Source organism: Ursus americanus, chromosome 4 (genome assembly GCF_024610735.1).
Source record: "Ursus americanus isolate L20-20 chromosome 4, mUrsAme1.1.p, whole genome shotgun sequence".
Classification (NCBI taxonomy): Eukaryota; Metazoa; Chordata; class Mammalia; order Carnivora; family Ursidae; genus Ursus; species Ursus americanus.
Window position 1 is genome coordinate 53687368 of NC_142130.1, and position 27917 is coordinate 53715284.

At 38.5% G+C, this 27917-nt stretch overlaps 1 protein-coding gene across 40 annotated transcripts in view; it reads left to right on the forward strand.

The window, feature by feature from the left end:
• Window positions 1–27917, forward strand: part of ABI3BP (ABI family member 3 binding protein) — a 232874-nt gene that overhangs the window by 112247 nt on the left and 92710 nt on the right. For 22 of the 40 annotated variants that reach the window (XM_087861659.1, XM_087861660.1, XM_087861662.1 and 19 more), the window contains exons 11-26: window positions 1201–1275; window positions 1996–2070; window positions 2886–2957; window positions 3668–3742; window positions 13746–13811; window positions 14948–15022; window positions 15593–15667; window positions 16532–16606; window positions 17507–17578; window positions 18370–18444; window positions 23500–23538; window positions 24348–24428; window positions 24854–24901; window positions 25960–26022; window positions 26139–26213; window positions 26919–26966. In XM_087861659.1, coding sequence (XP_087717785.1) covers window positions 1201–1275; window positions 1996–2070; window positions 2886–2957; window positions 3668–3742; window positions 13746–13811; window positions 14948–15022; window positions 15593–15667; window positions 16532–16606; window positions 17507–17578; window positions 18370–18444; window positions 23500–23538; window positions 24348–24428; window positions 24854–24901; window positions 25960–26022; window positions 26139–26213; window positions 26919–26966 — 1089 coding nt within the window. The remainder of the gene's footprint in view (window positions 1–1200; window positions 1276–1995; window positions 2071–2885; window positions 2958–3667; window positions 3743–13745; window positions 13812–14947; window positions 15023–15592; window positions 15668–16531; window positions 16607–17506; window positions 17579–18369; window positions 18445–23499; window positions 23539–24347; window positions 24429–24853; window positions 24902–25959; window positions 26023–26138; window positions 26214–26918; window positions 26967–27917) is intronic. The other 18 variants (XM_087861673.1, XM_045785338.2, XM_045785343.2 and 15 more) reach the window with 10 other exon arrangements.

The window sequence follows — 27917 nt, forward strand, 5'->3', positions numbered from 1 at the left end:
GTCCAGCCCACCGGGGACATGTTACTCTATGAACCACAGAGTTTTTGCCAGAGCGACACCCCCTCATCCAGAACCCAGTAAAACAAACATCTGGCAAGAATTTCCTCAAATCTGCAGTTAGCAAAATACCTCCACTCTAAAGTGAATTTTTTTAATCCATAAAATTACCATAAATTGAAATATCTGTGATATTTACCTCGCACTAAACTCTTGGATTCATAACTGGTCCAAAAGAGATCAAGATTGGCAGAGAAGTAAAATAACTTGATTCCAAGAAACCTATTGAAGTAGAAATATTTCTGACGGAGTAAGAAGTCTCTGCTCCCACCTACGTGGGAGAGGGACCTTCCATCCTCCACCTTCATGGGGTTGGTGCAAAGGTACAAACTAAGATGCTGGAAAACTCTATTCAAATTTAGTTCCTAGGTAATTTTTCTAATTTCAATATAATTTGTTGATACCACGAAAAGCATAGGCATGACCCAGTAGATGACTCCAAGTTCTTTTCTGCCCCAAAGATCCTACCCATTCTTCCCATTTATACTTTCCTCTCTTGGCACAGCAGCTGATGGGAGAGTCTACAGATTTCCTTGTTCTCTGCCAAAGCTTCTTCAGAATTTTCCTATTCAGAAGCACTTAGGCAAACACCATACCTTATTATTCAGTGTTGTTTATTTTGTGTCTTGCGGCTGAGTATTTGAGCCCTTACCATAATTACAATCCAGTCCCAAGCTTGGCATGTTGACTGCAGTTTGGAAGAGAGAAATCTTTAATGTAATAGTTCTAAATAAACCTTTTTGCCTTGGGTCATTCTTTTATCTGCCCATTTATTAATTCATTTAATATTTGTCATATGCTTGCTTACTATATCGCAGACATTGTGCTGAGCCCTGAAGATAAGAAAGAAAGAGGCAGGCAAGGAAAAAATTATGATTAATAAGTGCTTTCACCAAGATCAGCTCACTGTGCTTTTTGGAACACGTGGAAAGTGACCAAAGTCAGCGAGGAAGGGTTGGAAGAAGTGTCAGCTCAGGCATCTGGGGCAAGCCAGGGAGTCCTTAATTAACTTGAAAAGAATTGGTCAATTTGTCAGTTACTAATTCTAAAGGGCAACAAAAGCACCTTATAATCTTTGGTTGCTTCATTATTTTATCTGAATTTATAAAGTTGTCTCTTTTTTTTTTTTTTTTTACCTTCCAGTGACTCCTGAGTCAGTGCCACGGACCACGAAACCCACTGTGTCTAGCGCATTAGACTTTTCAGAAAAAACACTGGGTAATTCTAGGAATTTTTTTTCTTAACTCGCAACGCTCATAGAAACAAAAAGTAACCCCAAAGCCTTAGTTCCCCTCTTCCTTTTATTTCCCCCCTTTACTGGCAGTTGTTAACTCCTATTTCTTGGACCAATTCCATTACAGAGTTAACAACATGCCTTGATCTTGGTGACTGATACTCTAAGCAGCTCTGGATGCTAGATGCTGATGACATACACCTTTTACCAGTCTCTTGGGACGTATAGAAAAAACCCAGAATGCCAGCCTTTTAACCCTCAAATCTTGGAGGGGTGGGGGAAACCTGGAAGTCTTGACTATGTCTGTGCTTTGTTTCAATAGGCTTCCAAGTCTATGTGCACTAAACTTGGGGAGAATCCCCAAAAGTGTCCTGCTTTTTAATAAGAACTTCATGTCATGCAAGTTAGCTGCTTCTTGGCCCAGGAGAGTCTTGCTTTGTTGTCTTCTGCTGAAGAAAAGGAGCAGCTTGTTTTGTTGTGTACTTGTGATGTTGACCCTCCGTGTCACATCATGCCCTTGGAAACGGAACCTTCACGTTTTAACAGCGATGTGAAGCTTTTCCTGGGGGAGCCAGCTAGTTCCATGAAAGGCACCAACTGGCCTGTGCACACAGTGTTATGAGCGTGCTTCACATGATTAAGTGTGAGCCGCAGCGTCAAATCCTGACTCAGGGAGTTGCTGACCGAATTCTTCTTTATTGTAGTTCTCAGCGAAAGGACCCCGGAGGCACTGCAAACTGTTCTAATACCTAGGTTTGAATTGCCACTGAGCACTCTAGGTAAAGATTATTAAACATTGCAGCTGGTTATTACCTTGGAAATTTCATGCATGCTTTAAAAAAATCCTTAGGCTAATTGATTCAAATTTTTCTCTTCATAGGAAAGAAGAGACACACAGTTTACAGAACAATAAGCCCCCCAATACCAAGCCCTTAACTGTTATAAAATATTTTACAATTTAGTATCCTGAAGAGTCTTTACGACAAATCCTTTGGGGGTTTTTCTTTTTGGTGATCGTATTTGGATATTATATTTGATTCTTTTTATTCAAAATCATTGTGTCACTGAATAAACTCTTTTCTATACTTTTTCTAAATATATTTTAACTCAATTGTTTCTCCAGACGGAGAAGATACGTTTGTTATTTTGGCAGACTGTTTCTTAGAATTTGAGTGCAATATCAAAAACTGTCGCAGTGGGGGCTTAAATATAAAGCCGTGTAATTACTGAAATTCTATTTTCCATTAGATGGACATTTTTTAGTTCAGATGTGTTTGGTGCTTGATTTGAGTTAAAATGAAATACACGTAAAGGCGCATATCCACCTGACTAAAGAAGTTCGGAAAGTAGTAAGGGGTGAAAAGAACTCAAATTCCTCAAATGTAGTAGCTTGATTATAAAAAATAGAAAAAGAAGCTTTATTATAGTATCCAGCATCAAAACCACAAGCAATACTACTAACAAGACCTTACTTGACATGAGTAATTTGCCTTTTTGTGTTTGTTTTTTGTTTTTGCAAGCTTGAGATTGTGAAAAATCTTTTCTCTGTTACTTGTACCTCAGGTTATAACATTTGTTATGTGTTTCGTTGCAGCTCCGAAAAGGCTTCCAGAATTTCCTCAGGCAAACACACCCTTCCCCTTTGAGAAGCCTGAGGGCTCTCTGGGTAATAGCACCTTAAAGCTGGCCTTAAGATAAGGGTGGTGGTGGCTTAATTCTGTAGGACAAGCTTACTGGATCCTATCTTAGCAAACCGGAACTGATGAATTGCAGCAGCTCAGCCAAAGAAGGGGTTGATTTAAAAACAAACAGAAGAAAACCTGTTTGATTACATTTTCTACAAATTCAGTAACAATCGTCAGTATGTTAATTTTATACAGGTTTGGGAAATGTTGAAAGTATGACACTGAACTCTGGTCTCTTCTTCTTTAAAAGATTTATTTATTTCAGAGAGAGAGAGAGAGAGAGAATTGTGCACATGCATGTTGGGCAGGGTGGGCAGGGTGGGGGAGGGGCAGAGGAAGAGCGAGAGAGAAACTCAAGCAGACGGTGCTGAGTGGGAAAACCCGAGGAGGGGCTCAATCTCAGGACCCTGAGATCAGGCTGAGCCGAAACAAAGAGTTGGGTGCTTAACCAACTGCACCACCCAGGCGCCCCCAAAGTCTGGTCTCTTTCTGATCACTAACCAAATGCTTTCTGGATAGATGCATATTGATTCTTTGATATAAAATGACTTTAGATTGGATTAGTGTGTGCTTTTTATTGTAAGCTTCTGGTAGCCACCATACCAACAACCTATTTCTGTCCCTTTCGCTTCTCCAAAAAACAAAACAAAATGAAAAAACAAAAAATGAATTCCATTTCTTTTTGGTGTAGCTTCAAGTGAAAAGCCACGGATTGTGCCTACAAGAAAAACATCTGAAGATTCCACACTTCTCCCACCTCAAACTGGTAATTTCATTCTTTTTAAAAAATAGACTGGACCAACAGTATTGAATAACTTATTTTTATTTTTATAGGTTCTCTAGCTGATTATCAAAATACTTGTAGTAAATGGTAAAGCTATAAGCCATTCTTAATACTTAAAGGAATGTCATGTTTTTCTCAGTGCAAAAGCAAAATGGTTTTGTATTTGTTTAAAAAATTGGTGTTTTAATGTCTGGAGAGATAATTGGAAGTGTGGCTCGAAGATGAACTGCAAATTGGCTCATGGATTTTCTAGAGACATCTTTTATGACACTGAGAACAGAAACAAGAATAACATATCGTGGGTCTGACTTAGCAGTATCAGCTTAATGTTTCCCTTGTAGATAGATCTTTGCTTTTTTTTCCAACAAAAATATCCAGTGAACATTTGAGAGCTCATTATGAGTTATTGCTAAATCCTAAAATCTGTAAGCATATTGTCATATGGAGGAAAGACCACAGGTCTTGATTCTAGTTCTGGCTTTCCCATTAACAATATACTTGAGCTCTTCTCTACTGTCCTGGGTCTTAGTTTGTTATTTTGTAAACTGTGGCAGTGGGCTTTTTTCTCCTGAGAATTCTGTGTTCCACCACTAAAACTGATGACGGAGACAGCTTCTTCCTCTTAAACAGATTTCCTTACTTAAAAAGTGATCTCTTATACATCTTTTCTTTGCTGTCTAGCGGTTAACTAAAAAGAACGGTCAGCATGTGAGAATTATAAGAATACCTCAGAAACCACTTTGTGTGATTACTTCTGTGATTTTTGTTTTACTTGTTTGTATTTTAATTTTTGTGAACCTTCTAGTTGTGATGCTTTGAGTAAGTAGTATATAGTATAGAATGTAGTTGGAAGTCCATATAAGAAGTTAAGTACACTGCCATTCTGTGGTATTCTCCAGAAAGGATTCCAGCAGAGGACTGGTGAGAGAGAGTGAGAATGTGCTTTCAGAGGCATGGCATAGATTTTAGTCAAATCATTCTCTGTTACATGTGATGGGGTCAGACCTCAGCAAAAGATAAAAGGATGGCACCACATGAAGTAAGCATGTCCAGTAGTCTCCCCTTTCTAGTGGGGAAACACTTGACAGTTGGCTGTGGTTGTCAGCCAATCCAGAGAGGTCTCAAACTGGGTCTTTCTAAGGCTTCATTCCCCTAGTCACTGACCCTGAAACTCAAATGCAATTGCTTAATGTGGGTGCAGAAATATCTTTAACATTCCAGGTCACCTGAATCTAAAATCTGGGTTCTGAGTAGAGTTTCGTACCAAGCCATCCCACAGGCACAGCTGCACCGTGATTACGGAACAACAACTAGTCTGTGGGCCTGTGAGATGGTTTACCTGCTGCACTGTGGGTGTGCCTAGACTGACTCCCATATCATTCATGAAGATTGAGTTCTCAGTTCAAACTAGACTAGATGAACTCTTGGGTCCCTTTCATCTTTAGCTTTTGGGTTATTAACCTTGAGGGCATAGGGTCACCTAGGTTTCCCTTGAGCAGCCTACAGTTTTTTGGTGTCTATGGTTATTCAAGAGTGAAACTGACCAAAACCTTAAGGAAACGATTTATGAAATGCTAATGCCTAGGACATGAACTATATATAAACCTGAATTGAACCAGGCTTTGGGGAGTGAGGAGAATATGTTGGGAAGTGAGGTTTGTAGGGTTACAAAGAGACACAGATTGATGAGATTAAGGATCTTAATAAAGGAAAGTTGTTTCCTTTTGCCTTCAATTCCAGAAAAGGAATATTCTGGTCTTGCTCTGACAGAGTCTGAATAGTGCTAATACAGCAGGAAGCACTTGTATTGTTCTGTTATCTCACTAGTGCCAGAGCAATCTTCGGCCACCAGAGAACTTGCAACAATCAACTGCCAACCCCCTCTGGATGAAGTGTTGGGGCTTGTCATGGGCTCTAACAGTTCAATACGTAATGATTTCAGGCAAAAGCATTGGCCCTAGAAACTTCCTAGCCTTCCCTCACAACATTTAAATTTTATATTTCTCTGCTTAGTATGATCCTTAGACCAGAAGCATTGGCATCCCTGGGGAACTTGTTAAAAAGGCAGAATCTCGGACTCTACTCCAAATCTATTGAATCAGGATCTGCTTTTTAAACAAGATCTCCAGGTAATTGGTATGAACAGTAAAGTTTGAGAGGCCCTACCTTATCACTAGTCTATAATATTTCACATGGTGTAGGTAAGAATCATCAAATGTGGTCAATTATAGGATGAGAGGCCTCAAGTCAATATAAGATTAGTTTCTCAAAGTGGGTGATTAAGTATCTCTTATTTATACTAATGCACACAATGCTTCTATCTCTTATATAAGTGTTCTGTGGCATCTTCTTATGTGTTAAATTTCAAATTAAAATCCTATACACTGTGATTTGATATATTAATATATTCATGCCATCCTTTCATTCATATCAGCCTTTCCTGTTTCTCGTGATTGATTTTGTGTGAATTTATACATGTACTAAGTTTCTATTTCCTATTTAGTTTCAGTGTATATGATTATTTTACTTTCCACTTACTCATCATGGTTTCCTAATGCAACTGTTTTTAGAAATTAAGAGAGATAGAGATAGTACTAGAATGCTCGTGCATAAAACCATTGGTCCCATGTTTAGTTGTTGTATCCTTTGAAGAAATGATATATTTTAGCTGCTATGAATGCACAAAATGAACACATTTGGTTTTCTCTGTTGGGATACAGTGTACCTATACTTAACTATATCAATTCCCTTCAGCCAAAGACCACTAGAACCACAACTGTATTTGAAGGAAGTTAGATGTATTTACTCATTGCAACAGTAGAGAATGCAGAGCATGAGAAACTGTGGGATCTCTTGGTCAGAGGGTGCTGGAAAGGACTTACTGTAGGATGGGGCCTTGTTTTAGGTGATTCTGGGGAGGGTCCAAGGAAGTGATGCCTTGCTCTGGAATGGCTGCTGCCAGAAAGTGGGAGTAATTCTGTAACTGAATATCTTAATTCTTAACCAGAAGTGAAGAAGAGCAGAGTGAAGCAAAATTGTGATTGGTAAATTCATATTAGCCAGAACGCGGGGACAGTAATTTTTGTGTTCACGCATTTGTGTTCCACACAGTTACGGAGTGGTATTGTTCTTGTCTCGGTCCATCTTGGTCACCAAGTGGTCTTGTCTGATGTTGGTGTCCTTTCAAGTTGTGGATGCTCAGCAGGAGAACACCACAACCTAGCTGTGGGTGCCAGGCCAGCTCCAGGATGCCGGGACTGCTCTTCTCTTTACAACCATTAAGTGTGATTCATCAACACCTCTTATAAAACTCACTTTGCTTTGGCACTTGCTGGATTTGTTTTCCACATTTACTTCATATTTTGTATCAAATCATCAGAATGCATGCTCTTCAAAAGATGTCTGTTACTTTTGGATATAAAGCTGTATGGAAATTCTAACTTGCATGCCAATTATTGAAATCCCTAGGTCATTTCAATAGTTAATGAAAGAGTGGGGCAGGGTATTTGGAATTTGGAATATCCCAGAAGATGTGAGAAGTGTAATCTTCAAATATACTCTTCCCCGCTTTTAGCCTATTTGCCCTAATCTTTCATTAGTGCTGCATTTTGTGATCTCATTTTTTGGAATTGTATTTTGTATTAAGCCTTCTCTAAAATATGTTTAAATAGGATTGATTGATTTTTTTATTCCCTTGGCAAATCCAATTTTTCTTAAAGTTTAGAAGAATGATGATAAATATCTGCTCTATAATTATACACCAGAATATATACTTCTTTAAAGATTTTTAAAAAGATTTTGTTTATTAGAGAGTGAGAGAGAGAGAAATTGAGCATGAGTGGGGGGAGGAGCAGAAGAAGACGGATAAGTAGATTCTGTGCTGAGTGTGGATCCCACAACCCTGAGATCATGACCTGAGCCAAAATGAAGTGTCGGACTCTTAACAAACTGAGCCACCCAGGTGCCCCTGGAATATATACTTCTTATAATAAGTTCTGTATTAAAAGAAAGTTGGCCACATTTTAGAAATACTTAAGTGCTTGCAACAATCCTTCAGAAAAGTACATTTTTTGGTGATGTAACAGAATTGGTCTTAAGTTCTATTGGTAAGTGGCCAGTTGATGATTTCTGTGTCCCTACAGAGTGAGTTCTAGGAGAGCTCTCGGTACCTTCCACTCCCCCAAAGAAATATGCATTTGCACGCGTGTGCATGTACTGTTTGGATTATCTCTTCACTGGAATAATATAATTTTGTGTTTGGACAAATTTATGTTTGTTTTCTATTAAAAGATTCAAAGGGTTGTATATATACCATCATATTGACCCTCCAGAAGTCCCTGGAAGTAAAGAGAGCTATCATTTTCTTTTAAGGAGATAAGTGAGAGGCTTGCCCCTGAATGGGTAGAGGAGAAAAACTAGATCCTCATTCCTCTCTTTCCTAAGCTTCTCTCTAACAAAACATTCCAAGTTAGGAGTGAAACAGTGCCATGCATCTTGCTTTGAAATTTTTTGTTAACAGCTTCCCAACAGAGTTAATTAAATGTTATTAGGTGTCTTCTAGATTTTTAAAGAAACATTAAGTGGTCTGTGAGAAAGGCTGGGCCAGTTTCTGAAGTTCATTCTTATTGTGAATGTGATCACTAACCTGTGAACTATAGAGTGAGACAAAGCTGGGTTAATAACCCACCATTTAGCAGTTATGTGACTGTAAACAAGTGATTTAGCTTCTTAGAGCCTCAATTTCCCCATCTATAAAATGGAAATAATATATAAATTTTTTCATTGGGTTATGTCTTAGAACTAATGTGTGAAAAGAAAGGAATGTGTAAGTCACTAAATCTAATTCACAGAATCACAGTACGTCAGAGGTGCCCTGTGATCCTTTCCTTAATACAATGGACTCTGTGCTGAATGCATCCTCTTCCCCCCACAGTGCCCATCCCAAACTTCCTGAATTGCTGCAGACACTCAATAGTAATAATAATACAATAGCAACAAATTACTAAAAGAAAGGAAGAAGAAGGAGGAGAGAAAATAAAAAGACTCTAAACTCGCATATATATGAGCATACCAAATGATTCTTGGGTCTTCATTTCACTTGTTTAACCATTTTTATGAAGAGGAAAGGGTATGTGCATTGTTATTTAAAGAGACCCTGCCCCTCATGGAATGGTCTGAGGTCCTATTCACCCATGGCAAGCATGGCTGTTGAATTAGAGTGGCAGCCTGAATCATTCTGTAAACTCTGAGACCCTTTCTAGGCTCAGGGAGTAAAATGATGCGTGACCAACTAGCTGTGTTTTTCCATGGGCATCAGAGATGGGACAAGCAGCATTTATGCTGCGTATGTATCATCCCTCAGCTGGGGCCCACACTTGATACTACTGCCCTTTATATCCTTGGAGGGGGAAGATGGAAATCAGCTTTTTGTTTCTGGCTTCATAATGTCATCAGTGTTAAGCCTCTTTCACTTCTTTGATCATCCCCTTAAAAAGACCATCACTTAGTACCAGGAAAGATTTAAAACCTAATTAAAACAAAGAAAACGGTTTCTTTTTATAACCCAAGATGATTTCGGCATGTTTACTTTCATCCTTAGAAAACTCTGCTGCCTGTTCTTTCCCCAGTGTGTCCAGACTAACCGATTTTTCCCTCCATATGTACTGTGACTTGTTACTAAGATGACTCCTTCTTCTGACATAATTCCTTCCCCTTGAACAATAAACAGTTCTCTTTAGAGGCTTTTCCTTGACCAGAGAGTCAGAACTAAGAGTGGTCAGCTTCAGGGGCGCCTGGGTGGCACAGCGGTTAAGCGTCTGCTTTTGGCTCAGGGCGTGATCCCGGCATTCTGGGATCGAGCCCCACGTCAGGCTCCTCCGCTATGAGTCTGCTTCTTCCTCTCCCACTCCCCCTGCTTGTGTTCCCGCTCTCGCTGGCTGTCTCTATCTCTGTCAAATAAATAAATAAAATCTTAAAAAAAAAAAAAAAAAAAGAGTGGTCAGCTTCAATCTCTTCATTAGAATACACTTAGGGAATCCACTAATCATTTTCAGTACTTCGTAGACCTTCAGTAAATTACAATGTGCCCTTCAGCTCTCGAAATCATTGAGAGACCTGAGAGCCGAATGACCAGCACGGCCGAGGAGTGGGACACTGCTTGGAAGGTTGTGGCCGCAGGTGGTTTGCTCCGAGTGGTTGAAAAGAGATTGAACTCTATCTACATTTGACCTTACTGCCTCCCTGTGAGGTGTTGATGAGTGCAGCTCTGGCCCACCCAACTGGATGAAGCCCTAGAGAGGAGAAGAAGTGGGGATGAGTGGTGGTGTTGATGCTTTGAGAGTCGGAAAATAGGATTCAAACACAGCAGATGGTTTACAGATTCACTTCGAGATTTACAGCCTCAGCCTCTGGCTTTTGCTTCAGGAGCATTTTCTTGTAGGCACTATTTTCACAAATTTCAAGGCCAACCAGAAATGTATTTTATTTTTCCATGAACTGAGGAGAGCATTATTTATTTATTTCAATGGTACTGAGAACACTGTGGTGTTCATAAATGCTTCCCTTGTCCAGCTATTTATTGACAGTCCTGTTGTATTTTCCCATTTTTCCTTCATATATGTTTTTAAGATTCTATTTCCATGGCAGGGGATGGCCACATAAGCATATGGCAGGTAATTAATTGTGCAGAAGAGGAAGAGATCTGTGTGTACAAGTATGTGTATCATAAAATAATTAAAGGGGCCTATTCATTTCTTTTCATTTGTCCTCACCAAGAGCATAAACTACCCAGCTGTCAAACCCACTGTTACTCGTTCACTGTAATGGTCATCTCGCAGATTAACTCTGTTAATTCTATTAATTAATAGAATGATTTCTATTAATTTTATTGAGTCTACCATGTACCAGACTCTGGGGTAAAGTAAACTTGGAGTGCCTAATGAGCATGACTGATGCAATTTCTGTCCTAATGAGATCTTTCATCTAAGAATTTGTTTAAAAAGGAAAGTCTTTCCCATAGTTACCAATATTCATGGAATTTGAACAAAATAAATTGATGAATTCTTGGTAATTGGAAATGCCTTATCTGGGTGCCATCATATGTTTCCAGAGCAATACCAGAGCATTTTTATGATAGAATTTGCATCTAATCAGTTTTTAAGAACTAAAAAATGTATAGCCAACAAAACATAATTTAACAATGGGGTTTTAGGAAGTTGTGAGCAAATGAGCAAATGGTAGTGTGCCTTATTTCATACTAATATTTTTTCTGAAAAATACAAAAATAAAATTTGGTTATGACAAGTCATTACTGTTTTTTGAAAGAAAGTTAGTAATTGCTTTTCCTAACCTTTGAATTGATCTACCTATTTTACTTGCATTAGTTTGTTTCTGCAACTTTTGGTCCCATTTATGTCCTGCGCATGCAAGAGTAGTGTGCTTAATGTCCCATGGGAGCATCTCATCCACTGAAGTAAACATTGGTGATAGCAGATGTTTGCCTCTAAACAATCATGCATCGTAGCGTGTAGAGTGTCTAACAAATAGAAGGCTTTGCTTTGAACTCTTAGCTATCACTTTCATACTGGAGTAGCTGTTGAAAAAGCCAGCGATGTCTAACCATTTCACACATTTTGCTCTGGTATAGAAATACTCCAGAATTTGGTAAAGAAATCAAGAGCTGTTGATTTTTAGGGAACTTCATTTTTGACACTGTTCTCTCCTCTGACATCTATTACTTCAAAGTCAAGAAAGCATGTTTAACCCATGAGTCAAGAGAGGTGGTGGTGTGTCTCTCAAAGCTGCCCAAACAACATAAAACTGCTAGCAAGTGGTGTTTGTGAGTTGTTCGCCCTCTTGTTCTTAACTTCCTCAACTCTCTCAGAAACTCCAGAAGTAGAAATAGCAGAGACCAAGCCTCCTAGCAGATGTGTTATTTTAATCTTAAGTATATTTGAGAAAATGTTTGGAAGTTAGAGGTCCCTGACATTTGGGAACTTCCCAACATGAGCCACCGTAGCCATTGGATAGTGGATGCAGGGCTTCTTTCTCCAGGATATGCCTTCTAGGAATAACATGAGGGAAGATGGCAGCTGGTCTTGGAACCTCCAGGATAAAAGTAGGAAGAAGGTAAATAAATATCTCTTGGGACAACAAGTACAGAATCTAGGAAAGCTGGTTCAGTGTTACCAGATAGAAGGGAAATGTGGGACGGTAACAGATAGCTGTGGCATTTTTCAAAAGCAAGCAGCAATATAAATAAAAGCCAAACTATTTATTCATAATTTCTGGTATGAGAAGTTTAAGTTGGTAAAGTTTTCCTAAGTTGTTTAGAATCAGAGCTGACTTTGCTAGATCCATGACTTGAAATAGGCTTAAAGCAAGCCTCGGATCAGCAACTGCCAACATTTTTGTACTTTAAAAGGTCAATCATTCTTGGGGCGCCTGGGCAACTCAGTCAGCTAAGTGTCTGCCTTGGGCTCAGGTCATGATCCTGGGGTCCTGGAGAGCCTGCTTCTCCCTCTCCTTCTGTACTTCCCCCCCCGCCCCCCGTTCATGCACGCGCGCGCTCTCTCGCTCTCTCTCTCCCTCAAATAAATAAAGAAAATCGTTTTTAAAAAGGTTAGTCATTCTTATCTGACCCTTTAAAATTGTAGCTAGGCTCAAGACAACTTTGCATTACAATGTAATGGATCTTCTCTTAGAACATTTGCATGGCTCATAACGTTCTGTTTTTGAAGATTTTGCAAAGCAGTAGATTGCCCTTCACAAATTGAAATCTATATCCTGCTGCTTTCCTGTGTGGTGCGGTATAGACTGCCTCTCTGTGTCCCAGAATGTGTCCCACGGTGCGATATTACCTTTCTTAGATCTTCAACTAGCACTGGTTCAAAGTTGCTACAGTGTCACTGAATACAAGTAACTGCTGAGGAAATTTTCCTGTGAATTCCTGCCTTTTTAGTTTGTACAGCCATTTTGAATGGGTGAGGAAAGTAACATCTACCTCATAACAATTAATGCTTTCTCTACACCTCTCATTACCCTAGGGACAGCTCTTTGTGCCAAAAAGAGAACATTTTTATTTTGATGCTGTTCTTGCTTGCAGATTCAACTCTTATGTGGACATGTAATTTATCCCTGTGTTAAAAGCAATCGTTATTTTTAAGGTCACCCTGCTTTGTTTATTTTATGTAGTATATGAAATTGATCCTAAAACCCACCTAGACTGTAGAAGGGCCACAAGGAATATAGAGAGAAAGCTGCTTCCAGGTAAAGAGGCAGGAGGTGTGGTACAAGAGGAGGGCACTGGTCTTAAGTCAGCTCTTCCTGTTAATGGGATGGAAAATATGCTACACTTGACGATCCCAGGGTGGGACCACTGGCAAACGTCTTCCCCGCTGTGAATCTCAACTTCATTGTCTAGAAAATGGAGATATCATCCCATTATCTGGGAAATGGGGCTGATGTCTACCTCACTTGTTTCTCGGGGATGTTGAGAGGGCTAAATAAGCCAATAGATGAGAAAGTGTTGCGCAAACTGAAAAGTGCAGATTGCATGATGGTAACTTTTACTAGGTACGAAGACTAAGCAGTAGACCCGGTGCACAGAGCTTCAATGTGACTGCTCTTCCTTCTTTGGAAATCTCTCCTCACATTGCTTCTGACTCATATATGTTTATACTCTTCGAAGCTCTTTGATTTAGAGCTGGCACCACTTCATCGTAAATATATAGCGCTGCGTGCACATCCGCCTCCAAGCCAGTGTCGCGGCTCGCTATAGGAAAGCCTGTAGTTCAGGGCAAGAAAGACCAGAGGCAAGTCTGAGTGATGGCTTGCACGTTACTGACAAGACCAGTAGCCCGGAGTCAACGCTCTCTAGCACCTACATAAGACTCTCTTGTAACCAGCATTAGATTATGTCATGAAATCTTTTAACATTAGTCAAAATTAACATCTTCTCTTTTGTTTTACCTTTTCTTTTTAAAAGCAACTTACGATGTTTTCTCAAGTCCTGCGACATCAGATGAGCCTGAAATGTCAGAACCCCACACAGGTATATCCAGCTTCTCAAGGCTTTCTTTGGATGCCCGATAATTCTGACAGCACTGCAGCTAGTTCTCGCGTTAATTTTTGCAGAGTGAGAAAGTGCACTCGTTAGAGCTCTGCAGGAGAGAAACGCTGGTGTGTGTCAGGGACGCGAATGCTCCCCAATTCCCTGTTGAGCGATTATTTGTCTATATCGCTCAATAATAAGCTCTGCCACACGTGGGAGATGCAGATAGTTGTGGTTGCCACTGAGCCAAAGTGCTGTAACGGCCTAGTGCTCTCTTATCAATACCATTCTAAGAAGGTTTTAGAGTCTCAGATTTCTGTAGAGCAGTAGTTCTCCAGTGGGGATGACTTTTCTCTAGGCATTGGGCAGTGGCTAGAGACATTTTTGATTGTCACAGCTGGGGAAGGTGGTACTGACACCTAGTGGGTAGAGACCAGGGATACTACCAAACCCCTGCAAATATACAGGACAGTCCCCCTCCCCCCAACAAGGAATTATCTGGCTCGAAATGGCAATGGTGCTGAGGTGAGAAATCCTGCTCTAGAGCCATCGTGTCACTCACTTGTCTAGAAATTCAGTTGGGTCTAAACTGTAACAGTCACTTACAGATCCTTCTACAAAAGACGTTGACTCAATCTAATAGTTCCTTTTCGCAAGTGTTTTTAAAGCATCTGCTAAACTAGGTACCGAGAGACTCGGAGTAAATATGACTGGTCTCTGCTAGACATGGATATATATCTGATATTTTTTGTATATTTAGCTTTATCTCAGCATTATTTGTGCCATGATAAAGGCAAATAATTTTAAATAGAAAATAAGGGGAAAAAATGAAATAGAACGCTGAGTGGGTTCAGCTACTAGTTAAGAAAGGCGAGGAACCAGAAAAACCACTTGAAAACAAGTTGAATATGTGCAACATTGTTTTTGTCATGGTTTTTAATGTTTAAAGTACGTATGTTTTTAAAAGTGCATACGTCTTCAGCTCTTAATGAACCACTAGTTTAAAAATGTTGGTCAGTTCTCTTTCAAGTTTCCTTGATACTTTTCCCCATATGAGGCATAATTTATTACTCATGAATTTGTATTTTATTCTTGGGGCCTTCTGCTTTTATAAATGTTGACATTTATTCCAACAGCAACAAGTGATCCATTTCTGGATTCTGTCCCACCTAAAACTTCTAGAACTCTTGAACAGCCAAGGGCAACACTGGGTAATGTTTTTAACAGAAAAATCCTACTTTGTTTTCCATCAAAAGAAAATCCATGTGAATGCCATTCTTCCAAATGACCATTTCATTCCATCACATCTAATCATTTATTTCGTTCTTACTTCTGAATGTATATATTTTTTTCCTGTAATGCAGGCATCTTATGGTCCATTTTGGGCGTTCTCTCTCTCTCTCCCTCTCCCTCTCTCTCTCTTTTTGAGCTGTAATAGATGATCATTTTTTCAATCCTTAAAGGAATGAAAAGCTTTGAAAACTGCATGGACCTCTTCACCATCCATATCACCCCATCTCATTCACATGTTTGTGGCTTGTATGCCTCTCCTCCATGCATTGAGCCTGCCCGGAGGCAGCCACTGAACAATTATCATTCTGACCTTTTCTCTTCTTTACATCATGATTTCATCCACCAGCTTCAAGACTACATGCATTTTTCATTCTTAATCACATACGTGTAGCATGTGCTCTGTAATACCATCTAAAAGCATGTTAAAACTCTTAAAATACCTCATTTTAATTGGAATTACTTGGTGGGTGGGGTGTTTGTGTTTTCAGCTCCAAGTGAAACACCATTTGTTCCTCCAAAACTGGAAATCCTTACCAGTCCTGAAATGCCACCTACAACACCTGGTAACTAATGACATTTTTATAATTGTGTACTTTGAAAGAACAGATAAAGTGACAAGAAAAGACTCAGTTTTGTTGGAGAGCCAGAACATTTTCAATAGCAAATATTTCCCTTCATTCTCTACCATGAAATTCTTCCAAGAACTGGGTTATCTGTCATACTTTGCCTTGTGATAATTCTCAAAGAATTTCCATAATCTTGGTGTCCATATATTTAAAGAATTATTTTCTTTCTGTAATCCTTTCAACTTTTCTTACCAGAGAATTGCAGTGGAATTACAGATGATAATTATTTTGGAATATATTCCTTTCTATGTAGCACAATTAGATACCACCTGGTCAGAGTATTTTTCTCAAAGTAGTCTAAATGTGAAGAGCACCAAGTTGGTTCTGCAATGAGGAAAGATGGGTAAGAGAAGAGACACAGCCTAGATTCTGTAATACAAAATTACTTGAATAATGAAGTTCATTAACTCCTGCAGAGGCTGGTCATGAGCTACAGAGTTACAGTGGTTCTGAACTTCCATTCTCTAAATCCCAAATATTTGTACTTTCCCCTGTTGTTTGGTAAATTTTCTTTTGAGTTCTTAACTCTACCTTGTGTTCTTAAATCCCTCAAGAGTGCCCACTTCTCTGTATATTTATCTCAACAATGTACCTTCGGTTTTTAGATAGATACTTAATTCATTTTGGCCCAAACACATTTATTGAGCACTTGCTATGTATAAAGCACAGTGCTGGGCATTCCGGGGATACAAAGAAATGAAAAGTAGTTCTTGTGTTCAGGAAGTTTACAAATTAACAGTTATAACCTGATTGGCCCCTACAGCATATTAGTTATCAAAGCTATCTGAAATCTTCTTTCAGCTGCCCAGCAAACTACATCTATCCCTTCTACACCTAAACGACGCATCAGGCCCAAAACACCAAGGACCAAACCTGGTAAATAACTGCCTCTTTAACCTCTCAGGATATTTAATTCCAAATAGAGAATGTCCATCTCCCTATCATAAAAAGAGGTAATATTATTCTATAGATCAAAGTTTCTTTATAAAATATGGAATTAACTGAAGATGAATAATTCAAAATAACAGAAATAAGACTTTATTGAAAATTATGTCAGTGATGTTCTTGCATGTGAATTTTGGTATAAACCCAGAAATGGGTCCTCATGTCACACAGTGTTAGTAAGATATGTAGTGAAATTCATTTCCTTGGTGTGAATGTCTATTGAGGTGTTTATTAGGCTGACTGTTCTTGTTTTGGGTGCCTGCTGTGTTTTCAGCTCTGAACAGGGGCAGTGGCTCACGGGAGAGACCATGACTCCCTCTGTCCAATTGCTTATAATCTTAGAAAGGTCATACGGCATAAAGAATAGATCAACATAAAACTATACAATCTGCTTACGAGACTATAACACTTGTGGGGAAGCTCAGGAAAAAGAAGGAGTTGAGGATGTCAGTTTCAAAATATGTGTAGGGTTCAGACAAATTGGAAGGAGGAGGGAACGACAGAAACATACATGATGGCACAGAATTCGCATGGTACAGCTAGCTTCTTTGGAGGTAATATTTTTCATTGTCAAATAATACGCTCAGAATCGTGCTCCACAAATCAAGTTTTGCTTATCCCATGGTAGAATAAATACAATTTTTCATAGCCTTAACTACTATGACTGAACTTACAAATTATTTTCTAAAACTTGTACTCACTGCATTTGTAAACACTGACAGCTGCATATGGCAGGATTCCAAAAGGGTCATTCCGTTCTTCTTGGGACGATATCTTTTTATTGTCTCTAGGATATCTTACCTTTTTTTTTTTTTTCCTTTCCATCACCAGAAAGAACCACAAGTCCTGGAACAATTACACCTAAAATTCCTAAAAGCCCTGAACCTACACGGACAACACTGGGTAATGATATGTCCTTGGGAGATGTGTTACTTCATTTGACCATGAAAATCCTTAGCTTTGTAATGTCTCAGTCTCTGTTCTCATTGGATCGTTTTAGCAATACTGAGAATCTCTGAGTTTGGCAGCTCGGTAGCTTCCGTGGTTTTTGATAGTTGGCCGCACAGTCAGTGCATCTGAACTCAGCATTCAGGTATCATCCTGTACCTTGCACGCTGGCAACCCACTGCTGCCTCCACGTCTTGCTTCAGTCAGTGTGTGTGCAGTGGAGTCTCAAACACAGTCCTCCATTTTTTTCTGAGGGAGGCCCACAAATTCAACTTCAGGCTTCCTTTGGGAGAACAGTATTCTATTATGATATTAGAATTTCTTCATACTGTAGATGATGGCATTATACCTCTCAGTGACTCTTCATGTTAAGAGCTGCCTTTTTCTAGTGCTTAAAGATGTGGGTGTGGCTGAGAAATGTGAAGTGAGGGCAAAATGATTATTCTGATTTTTAAAAAAATAATGGATTAGAATAATTTTCTTTGTGTAGCTATTGTGGCTATTTGTAGCAATGCTATTTCTGTTAGTTCAAATACACTCTTGAAATGTTTTTCCAAACCAGATGAAAATTTATCACCATATTTCCATTAAATGCTGGTCTGTGAAATAGTCTTTCAATGGAATATTTCCAAAAACCTTCCAAGATGATGGGTTCATTCCACTTAGAGTATAGGTTTTCCTTTTGTGGTTTTAGACACTGAAATGCTTAAATGTTGATTTGTTGATTATTTTCTTTACTTTTCCAGCTCCCAGCAAAACACAATTTATTTCTTTGAAACCTAAAATTCCTCTCACCCCAGAAGGGACACCCACCAAACCTGGTAATTACCCTGAACTTTTTTTTTTTTTTTAATTCCAAAAGTAGGGTTGAAAAATTATTTCATGCCACTCTTTGGAGCAAGGACTTCTGATTTGTATTTTGTTATTTGATACAATTTTTCCATGTAAAGTGCAAAAATGCAATGAAATGTTCTCATTATAAACAGCCCCTCTGATGCTATCACAGCGTTGCTCTGAGCCGTTGGGTGGATCATTCTGTTCGTGACCATCACAGAGAAAATACAGACACGGAGGGATGGGAATGATTGAGGACTCCCTTGTCTAGGACTACGAAATAGTTTCCAATACCAAAATGGACTGGAATTCTGATCACACTGAACAACAGCTTTTCAGCCTGAAAAGGGGAAGTGTTTCCATCCCCTAAAAACTCTGCCCTTGTTTTAGGGCTTCTCAGTTCTCCAGCGGCAAGATTAGAAAGGGTCGGATTTTCCTAATGCTCCATGACTTCTTTCTGAAATGAAGCTGATTTCTGAACACTGACTTTTGTTTACTTCTCAGGAGATAATAACGATGTTTTGCTGAAGAAAAGAAGGCTCTTTTGCAGGGAGAGGTTATTTCATTTATGTAATTAAAAACAGAGACAATCCCCTGCATAAGGTGGCAGGGCATATTGAATGACCAAAATTTCATTTTTTTCTATCTATCCAGAATCTATACAGCAGTTTAAATGTTGACTTCTAAGTATCCCCTTATATACAGGAACTCTGTCAGTACAAATCATTTTCATCCAAATTTTAAACCCTTATCTCCAGGGTTTTTCTCACTATCATGTCCTCTGGATTTTTCATTAATGGGTGTTTACAAAGTAGGATCATTAAAACAAAAGATTTTCTACTTAAATGGGCATGATTTTTTTTTTTTTTTGCAGTGAAACGGGTAAGGAAGAAAAATGTAACTGTTCAGAAAAAGAATTCTCAGGACTCCCTTTAAAGAGGTCGTGAGATTTCCAGGTGTAAGTGTCAGACTGGAGGAAATGAGGGATTAGGCAAAGGGAGTGTAGTGGATGCTGTGGCCACGGGTGAGGTCTCCAAGTCAGAGAAATGGAATGAAGTGCTCTTACTCAGAGGGGTTATTTGGAGAAAGAAGCATAACTAATGAAACTCAAGAGCCCTAACAGTTTAAATCAAAGAACTTGACAGCTATATGAGAGAAGGGTTTAAGGTACACTTATTTAAAACTCATGCTTAGAGGGCTTTGGAATAAGGTAATAACTATTATGCTTATGCTGTACTTTGAAGAGAGGGCTATTACCAAGCAGGTTGCGAAATATTACCGTATGTTTAGACCATCAAATTTCAATAAATGTCCCTCCAATCTAAGTATTTCTGTTATTACAAGATAAAATTTGAAAGTAGAAAAAAAAAGTCTTCAGATATTCTGAACAGTTTAAACATGATTAGTTACATTAGGAATTTCTTTGGTTTCTAAAGAGAGGTTTAGAAGAAATTCATTCATACGAATAAGGGGAGAGGATGTATTCTTATTCTAAGCTGTTCGAGCAAAGAAACTTCTAATTTGATCTTTTCTTTTAACATGTGGCAACTTATTTGGAAGCTAGTAAATTTATATTCCTCTGATTTCTACCTTCTGATCACCTAAGAATAGCCACGCTTTTCCCCCTCGCATCAGGTATTAGGACTTGACTTCAGAATCTGTGCCCGAATTACACCAACTCATGTTGCCCTCCTGTGGTCTGAGGCAACACAGAGTAACAGATCTCTGCAGACCAGTGCTTGGAGTCTAGATTTTTAAAATGTATTTATTTTTACTTTAAGGCAGGCCACCATTATAGCTCTGCGGAAGATTTCTGTTGCTAGCCAAGGTTCAGGAGAGCAAATAAATGACCAAGAGCTTTTTCTTATTTGAGTGCTTCACTGCTTTCCCCAGCCCTCTCCTCACACGCTGCTGCTATTTTTCCATCTCGTTTTCCATGCAGATTGCTTTTCCTTTGGTTTTCCTTTGTGGTTAAACTAACGAGTAAAAACCCACATTGGGTTTGGCTTGTTTTATAAGCATAATCCACTGCTTTCTTGAAAATCCCACCATCTACCACGTCCCAATTTGTCTGCCTCATCCAATGAGAATTGCTTCATTCATAGTTCATCTTTAAGGTGGTAGTGACATTCAGCTCTTCAGGCTTTTAACAGACTAGGAAAAAAAAAAAAGAGACCTCCAATTATAGGTGTTTTTTTTACACAGTTCTCTGACTCAGTGGATAGAATTGTAAATTGTTCTCGTTGCTAGTCACAGATCTGTGAGCCAGGTGTATTTTTCTTTCGTGCTGAGGTGAGTGGGGTAGTTATTTGCATGCCGCTTAGTATTTTTATTCCTTTATCCATAATACCTTAAAATTATAAAATAGAGGAAATCTTGTCAGAAAATGTATTTGCTTTTAATAAACCCTGACTTTAGTATTTCTCTGTGCAGGTGAATTGGAAGCTTAACTGCTGGATGAGGCTCCATGCCTATTTGGTCTCCGTTTCAGTCAGGAACTCAAAAATGCAGATTTTTCTTTATAAAATTCCTAAGACCACATTCTTTAATCTTTGTAAATTCTAAAAGATGTTACAGGTAGCACATTTTACTTTTTCACAGTTTTAGAAGGAAACTTGGTAGAAATTAAGACATAAATTACAGCCTCAAAATTTCAAAAAGAATTTTTCTTTGCTGTTTTCAGATACGGACTTTTTTGATAGTTATTATATTTAATGTATTGACCCTATGTCCTGTGGAATCTGAGACACCCAGGCTCCTCCTACCCTCTCTCTCTCTTTCTCTTTCTCTCTTACACACACACACACACACACACACACACACGATTTTTGCCTTGGTATGTGTACTTCAATCTGATATATCACTTTGGCTTTGCCATTTATCTGTTTTAATCTATTTCTGGATAAATTCTTGAGAAATTAAAAAAAATCTTCTGGCCACAGACATGCTAATGAACAATGCCACCTTTCAGTGACACCTTGTACCTGTTACACATTGCTTCCAGAATAAATGAAAATTCTCTACCTGCAATATTTGTTGGTATATTTTCTATTTTTTAGATACTAAAGAGTCTCAACTTACTTCCCCAAATCTTTCCACAGCCCCTAGTCCAGAAACATCATCCTGGTAAATGTAGTATAAAAACTATGTGACAAAATGATTAAGTTGTTTTAAGCTGATTGGTGGGTGCCGTTTTAATTAACTTCTTTCTGTAAGAAAAAAACAGCAAAAAATCTTCACTTTTTCTTCTGTTTCAAAAATTGGGTCCCTTTTTTATTTTCTTCTTGAAAGAAAAGACTTCTTTTTGTTCTGTAGAATAAGAAATCTATTAGATGGTCTTTTTAAAAGCCCAAACAGATATTATAACCTAACTGTTTTCAGCACGAAGTATCATTTACTTACTGCCAATTTGAAAAACATTGGAAGGATTGTTATCTTTCAGAATATTTAGTAATAATATTTAAATAATATTGTTATTTAATTTGTTCAGTGTTTGATGAGATCTGAGATTACTGTTTAACTTCTTTGATTTGCTAACCAGAATGAACTAAATTTCATATGTTAACCAATTTGTTCACCAGCAATAAATGCTAGTAAGTATGAGGAATACCAGATGAACACTTGAGGCCCTTTTTACCTTTTTAGACCATATATTCGATTCCTCTGTGTGTGTGTGTGTGTGTGTGTGTGTGTGTGTGTGTGTGTGTGAGTGAAAGAGTACTGGCTGAAAATCATCCAAAGCTAACACATCTCAGACCTGGTTATAGATCCGATGGGTCTGTTGCCTCTTCCCACTTCCTTGGATGAACCTGACTATCCTACATGAAAACAAGATGGCAGGTGATGGGAGGCTCTGGCCAACCTTGGAGAGGCTACCCTGACCTCCCCTTAAATCAGTATTTCCTCAGGCACTAGGAGGAATCTTCAGAATATTGGGTAGTGGAGAAAATAGCTAAAAATCAACAAAAAATGGAATTCTCAATTCTTACTTTTGTTGTGGTTTGTGGAAAGGATGTGGGGTGATTGATCTTTAGTGTAATAAGCCATAGAACCTGATTGTTCACCAGTGAGAGAACAGCTTTTAGAGTAAAGGACGTTTACTTTCTGTCTTAACTGGTGATCTTCAGCATGGCCTTTGATAATTGTTTTATTGCAGCCCCAGAACCTCAGACTCTACCATCATCACAGTCAGCTCTAGGTAATGAAGTTTCCTTTAATAAGTGAGAAGGAAACTTCTTCCCTTAGCACCCTTTATGTTCAATTTTGTCCTTAGCTTGAGCTTTCTTTAAAACTTTCTTAATTGTCCTTCAGAACTTTATTTCAGCCATTGTGGTCAGAAGATACACTCTTGCCTTGTGCTGAACTAAGCGGAGGCTCTGAAAGCCCTACTGATTTCGATCGGACACATTTCTGTGTCGCCCTCCTTGCCTTTGAGCACTGAGTCCTGAGCTTGATTTAACCTAGTTGTTTCCAGTGCAGGACCTTGGCTTCCCTCTTTTTGTAGACTTTTTTGTATTTTCACATTCAGAGGTGTTTATCTTACTTTCAGAACTCTAACATTTGCAGATTTTCTTGAAAAGTAGTAGGATCTTTTCAGATCTAGATATCCTGATGTGTCACTAGGCAATTCATTAAGAGAAATAGAAAACTAACCCCAATATTTATAGCTTCTTTTTCTTCAACAGAGCAAAGAATGTGCTCTGCTGCTGCATCTCAGCCAGTTACCCGTATTTTCCTTCGTAACACAAACTGTTGGCCACTGTATTGCATTCATGTCTTCCAAATGAGAATCATGCCTTGTTTGTTTTTTCCATTTCTCCTTCCAAACTTAATGGACAGGACTACATTTTTGTTCATTTCGTCTAAAAACACAGGAATCTATTTAAATTAAAAAGGGCTATCTCACATGGATAAAAGCTTCACCATTTATATATAATTGCTCAACTTTGTAATTAGAAATCAAGGAGTTTTCATATCTAAATAGGTTTTATCACTTCTCCTTTGATTTTGACTCCTTCCTGATGGTTTTCATGCACTCTTAGGACCTGGAACTCTGGAAACCAAACCTTCGACAACATTAGGTAATGCAGGTATTGAGTGAGTGAGCTTGCTTTCTTCTTTTCCTGACTGTTGGTATCTTTCATAACAGGCTCACATTAGTGGATTCATCCATTGATATTCGTGTGTGTGTGTGTGTGTGTGTGTGTGCTTCTTACTTGCAGAGAAATTTAAATTCTTTAGTTTTATAAACTGTATCTAATTTTTAAAAAGTTGTCTTGCCTGAAATAATTTCTGAATTTAAAGACTTTTTTTTTTAAGACTTTATTTATTTATTCGACAGAGATAGAGACAGCCAGCGAGAGAGGGAACACAAGCAGGGGGAGTGGGAGAGGAAGAAGCAGGCTCCCAGCGGAGGAGCCTGATGTGGGGCTCGATCCCACAACGCCGGGATCACGCCCTGAGCCGAAGGCAGACGCTTAACCGCTGTGCCACTCAGGCGCCCCTGAATTCAAAGACTTTTTATACATGCTGTTAAACTGTAAACTTTTAAATGCTAAATGAAAAACTCCTTTTGAATCTTAGGACAAATAAATTTTAATTTGTACACTTAGTGGCTCCTTAAAGGTGACTTTCTCATGTTCCTGTTAAACATACACCTTCAAAGCTGTCAGGAGACTGTCTTCTCTAAGCTCTACAAAGTTTTGAGTTTTCCATCTCAAAAAGGAAGAATCATTTAACTGGGTAAATGATGATAGAAAGTTGCAAAACAGAAGGATATATACCCACAATAAGCCAAAGGACTTCAATGTGCTTCTAAGGTATATGTATGATTGTTGTCAGTTTTTAGAGCTACTGCTCTCGTATTAACTAGCTAATTTTCTTTCTTCAGCTCCACCAAAGACCAAACGACCAGGTCGTCGCCCCCGCCCTAAAACCACACCTAGTCCAGATGTGCCCAAGTCCAAACCTGGTAAATGTGATGTTCAGGGTTCCAATTAGCATAGAAAATGGAATATGGTAGCTTCTGATATGGTAGCTTCCTACTACCTAAATAGCTGGGCTTTAAGAACCGGTATAGTTGATTTTTATACTTAAGTATCTATCCTTCCTATGTTTATGATATATTGTTATTTTTTAATTTGTAACTGTTAGGTACACATAGCAATAGGCTGGCCCGCCAAGTGGATTATTAAAGTAGGCACCCTAAAAGTTTCACATAAGATGCATATTATGGCTGGTGGGGTGTGGAAAAGCAAGAGGAAGAGGGGTAAATGGGAAAAGTAGAAGGGAAAATAACATTCAGAAAAAGTAGGGCTTAAGAATGAGGAATACTGTTTCCTTCCTCAAGATGCTGCTTCTTGATATAATTAGTGTTCTTGCTTTTTGCTTCCATAGCTCTGGAACCTGCTACGGTACCTCCGGAGCTCTTGGTGCCCACAACTGGTAATTCTGCTCCCCTCCACTTGCTTTCACGGAATGTCACTTTTGCTTTTCCTACTCTCCACCCAGGCATGACTGCAGTTCCACCACACCATCACAATTTCATTCCATGCTTTTCCTCACGTTTCCTATCTGGGTCTGAAGAGCCTGAAGATAGGAGATTTCTAGAAGAATCCTACCTGTGTGCTTCTTTAAGGAAGGTCTGTGGTCTTGGACGTAACTTCCTGGTTCCCCACAAAACCCTTTGTCCTTCCGTGTCCTTCTGTTGAGGAAGCCTTCTACTCTTTCTCAGACAGGGTCATCTGTGCTCATCCTGGACTTGGCAAATGGCGAAATTTTCTTCCAGTGCCATGATTATCATTTCATTGCTTTACTCATTCAACTTGTAAGATCTTTTCCCTCTTAAAAAGCTGCATGAAATAATGGCTTCTTCAGCTTTCTGTTTCTTTGAAGAATGTTTTTGAGTACATTTTGATAACTAGAGGAATAAAGACCATTCTTGTTCTAGGGTCCAATATGAAAACAGTGTGGTGTTTGTAACTTGAGAACATTAGAAGTCCCAAGCTTGTTTTATTGTTTTGGGTACTAATGCTATTTGATTATTACTATTTCCTTATAATTTCTCGTTTTCACAATAAATCTGCTTTACTTTGGAAAATTCCAGACATCTGTAGCCATGTGAACTTCTGTATAAAGAGTTTATGAATTATTTTTCATGTCTCCTACTAAGCAAGTTTCAAATTTCTACTTTACTATTTTTATGCTGAAAAACCTTACAATTAAGAAATAAGTCTTGTGCTTGTCATCTCTGAAATTACTTACACAGAAAAAAGTCTTATTATAGTTCTCATTACTTTGCTCAAAGGCACATTTTGAGCATTTCCAAAAGAAATGAAAAATCAGGAGAGATGGACACATTTCCCTTCCTTCCCATACCCCATGAATTAATTTTGTTGTTTATCCAGTGAATTTATATAGGATCTTGCTCAAGCGTATGTGTCTTTAATTATGACAGTTACAGCCATGATCATTATGCTAATTTTTAATACCTTTCTCTTTAGTGTCAAAACCATCCAAAAGACCTAAAACCACACATAGACCAGATGCACCTCAAATCCAGCCTGGTAATCACTACTTTCATTGCCTTGATCTATAACTAGAAAAATGGTGTGTAAGTAACACTAATCTTGACCTCCACAGCTCTACTCTGATGCTAATTACAGGAACTTTTTCCCTTCAGATTCCAAACAACCAAAGCAATTACTTCCTAAACCCCAAGCCCCAGCACAACCAGATACGCCACCAACTAAACCTGGTAAAACATAATTTCCAATGCTTTAGTTTAAGAAGCTTTTTCTTGGGGAATGTTGTTGAAAATGTTTACAATTTGCCATACCGTATAAAGCATAGAAACCCAAATATGATTTTGTTCATTATCTTTTCAAAGTAACCACACCAGCTGTTAAATGAACAAACCAACGTGTATGAAGTTGGTGAATTTCACATCTGATAGTCTGACAGGTTCCATTTTCTTAACATTTTTAGACTTTGTTTTCTAAATTTGAGTATGTAATGAATAGAAGCCTGATTTTTCTGTATCTGCAACACATTTGAAAGTGATTTTAGCATTCACCAGTAGGTAAGGTTGGGAAGGCTGACACTGTGTTCATGCTTTATAAGTACGTAATCAGAGATTGACTTCCTCTAAAATACCTTAATGGTGTTTCAAACAGCAGCTATTACCTAAGTGGTTTCCTATGAAATAAGAAGATATTTATATAATAGTTCTAAAAATTCAACTGTTTTGCAATTGAAATTTTCTCCTAAGGTTCCAATTAGTACAAAATTCTGATTTAGTAAGAGAGTATCTCTCATAATAAATAAGCTTATGAAGAAGGCAATTTGTATCAACCTAGAATAAACCAGGGTCTGTATCCTATGAATTAAGTATCAGTGAACACCTGAAAGTTTAGACTTCTTTACTTTTCTTACTTGTATCTGTTTATTTTTTATGATGCAGTCTTTGAGCCTGTTACATTTGAGACGGAGGCTCCCTCCCCAACCATAGGTAATGATGTCTTCTTTCTCGGTTGATGTTTCTCTGAGCTCGCCCCTCTCATCTCTGTCATTAATTGTATTCTCTTATGTATACGATGGTCATTCATCATCTTTTTCATTCATTTCCAAAAATTGTTTATTATTTTCAACAGGGAACTTTTCAACATCCAAAGGCATTCTTACTTCTGCTGCTCAGGGTATAACCCCTGAATGTCATTCTTCCTTTGATCACCTTCAGAAGCAGTCAGATTGCTCAGCACTTGACACTGTCAAGAGTCACTGGGGCTGAGAGTGCATCCATCCTGCAATCCAGGAAATCTCTGAGATTTCTGCTTTTATGTGTCTATAATTTATGGTTATGGGAGAGGAACAGTTGAAAAGCTGGTTGGGGCTTGTGGCAATACCAAATTGTCCCTTTCTCACAGAAGTCCTTTCCTCTTTGATTCCGTACTATTCAAATCTGGACATTTCTGTCGATGAATTCATCTTGTGACACCAATTTCCACGCAAAACGGGGATTCCCTTTTTTGTTGAAGGCAATCAGTTTTGGATGTTGTATCTGTTGTGCTCACTTTCTCCATTTCTTCTGGAGGCCATGTTTCCATTAGGTCAGAAGATGTTGTCAGATGTGGCCTAAACCACCTCTGCTCTGAAGTCTTAGTGAAAGGCAATCTCCATACAAATGATCACAGTGTTTTCACGATAAGATATTTAATGTTACATTTAGTCCTCTGGACTTAATGAAAAATAGAGACGCCAGTTTAAATCCAAGGAGTTACAAATCACAATCAATTTCATATCTATGCATAATTCAATCATTTCAGAATATTATGGAATTGTAGGAATCCTGTTCATATAGACAAAAAGTTGAATTATTACTCTTCAGACTTTTTTCTTAATCATCTCTATTGCCCGCTTGAATTATCTCCAAATTATTCATTTCAAATGAATAAAAACGGAG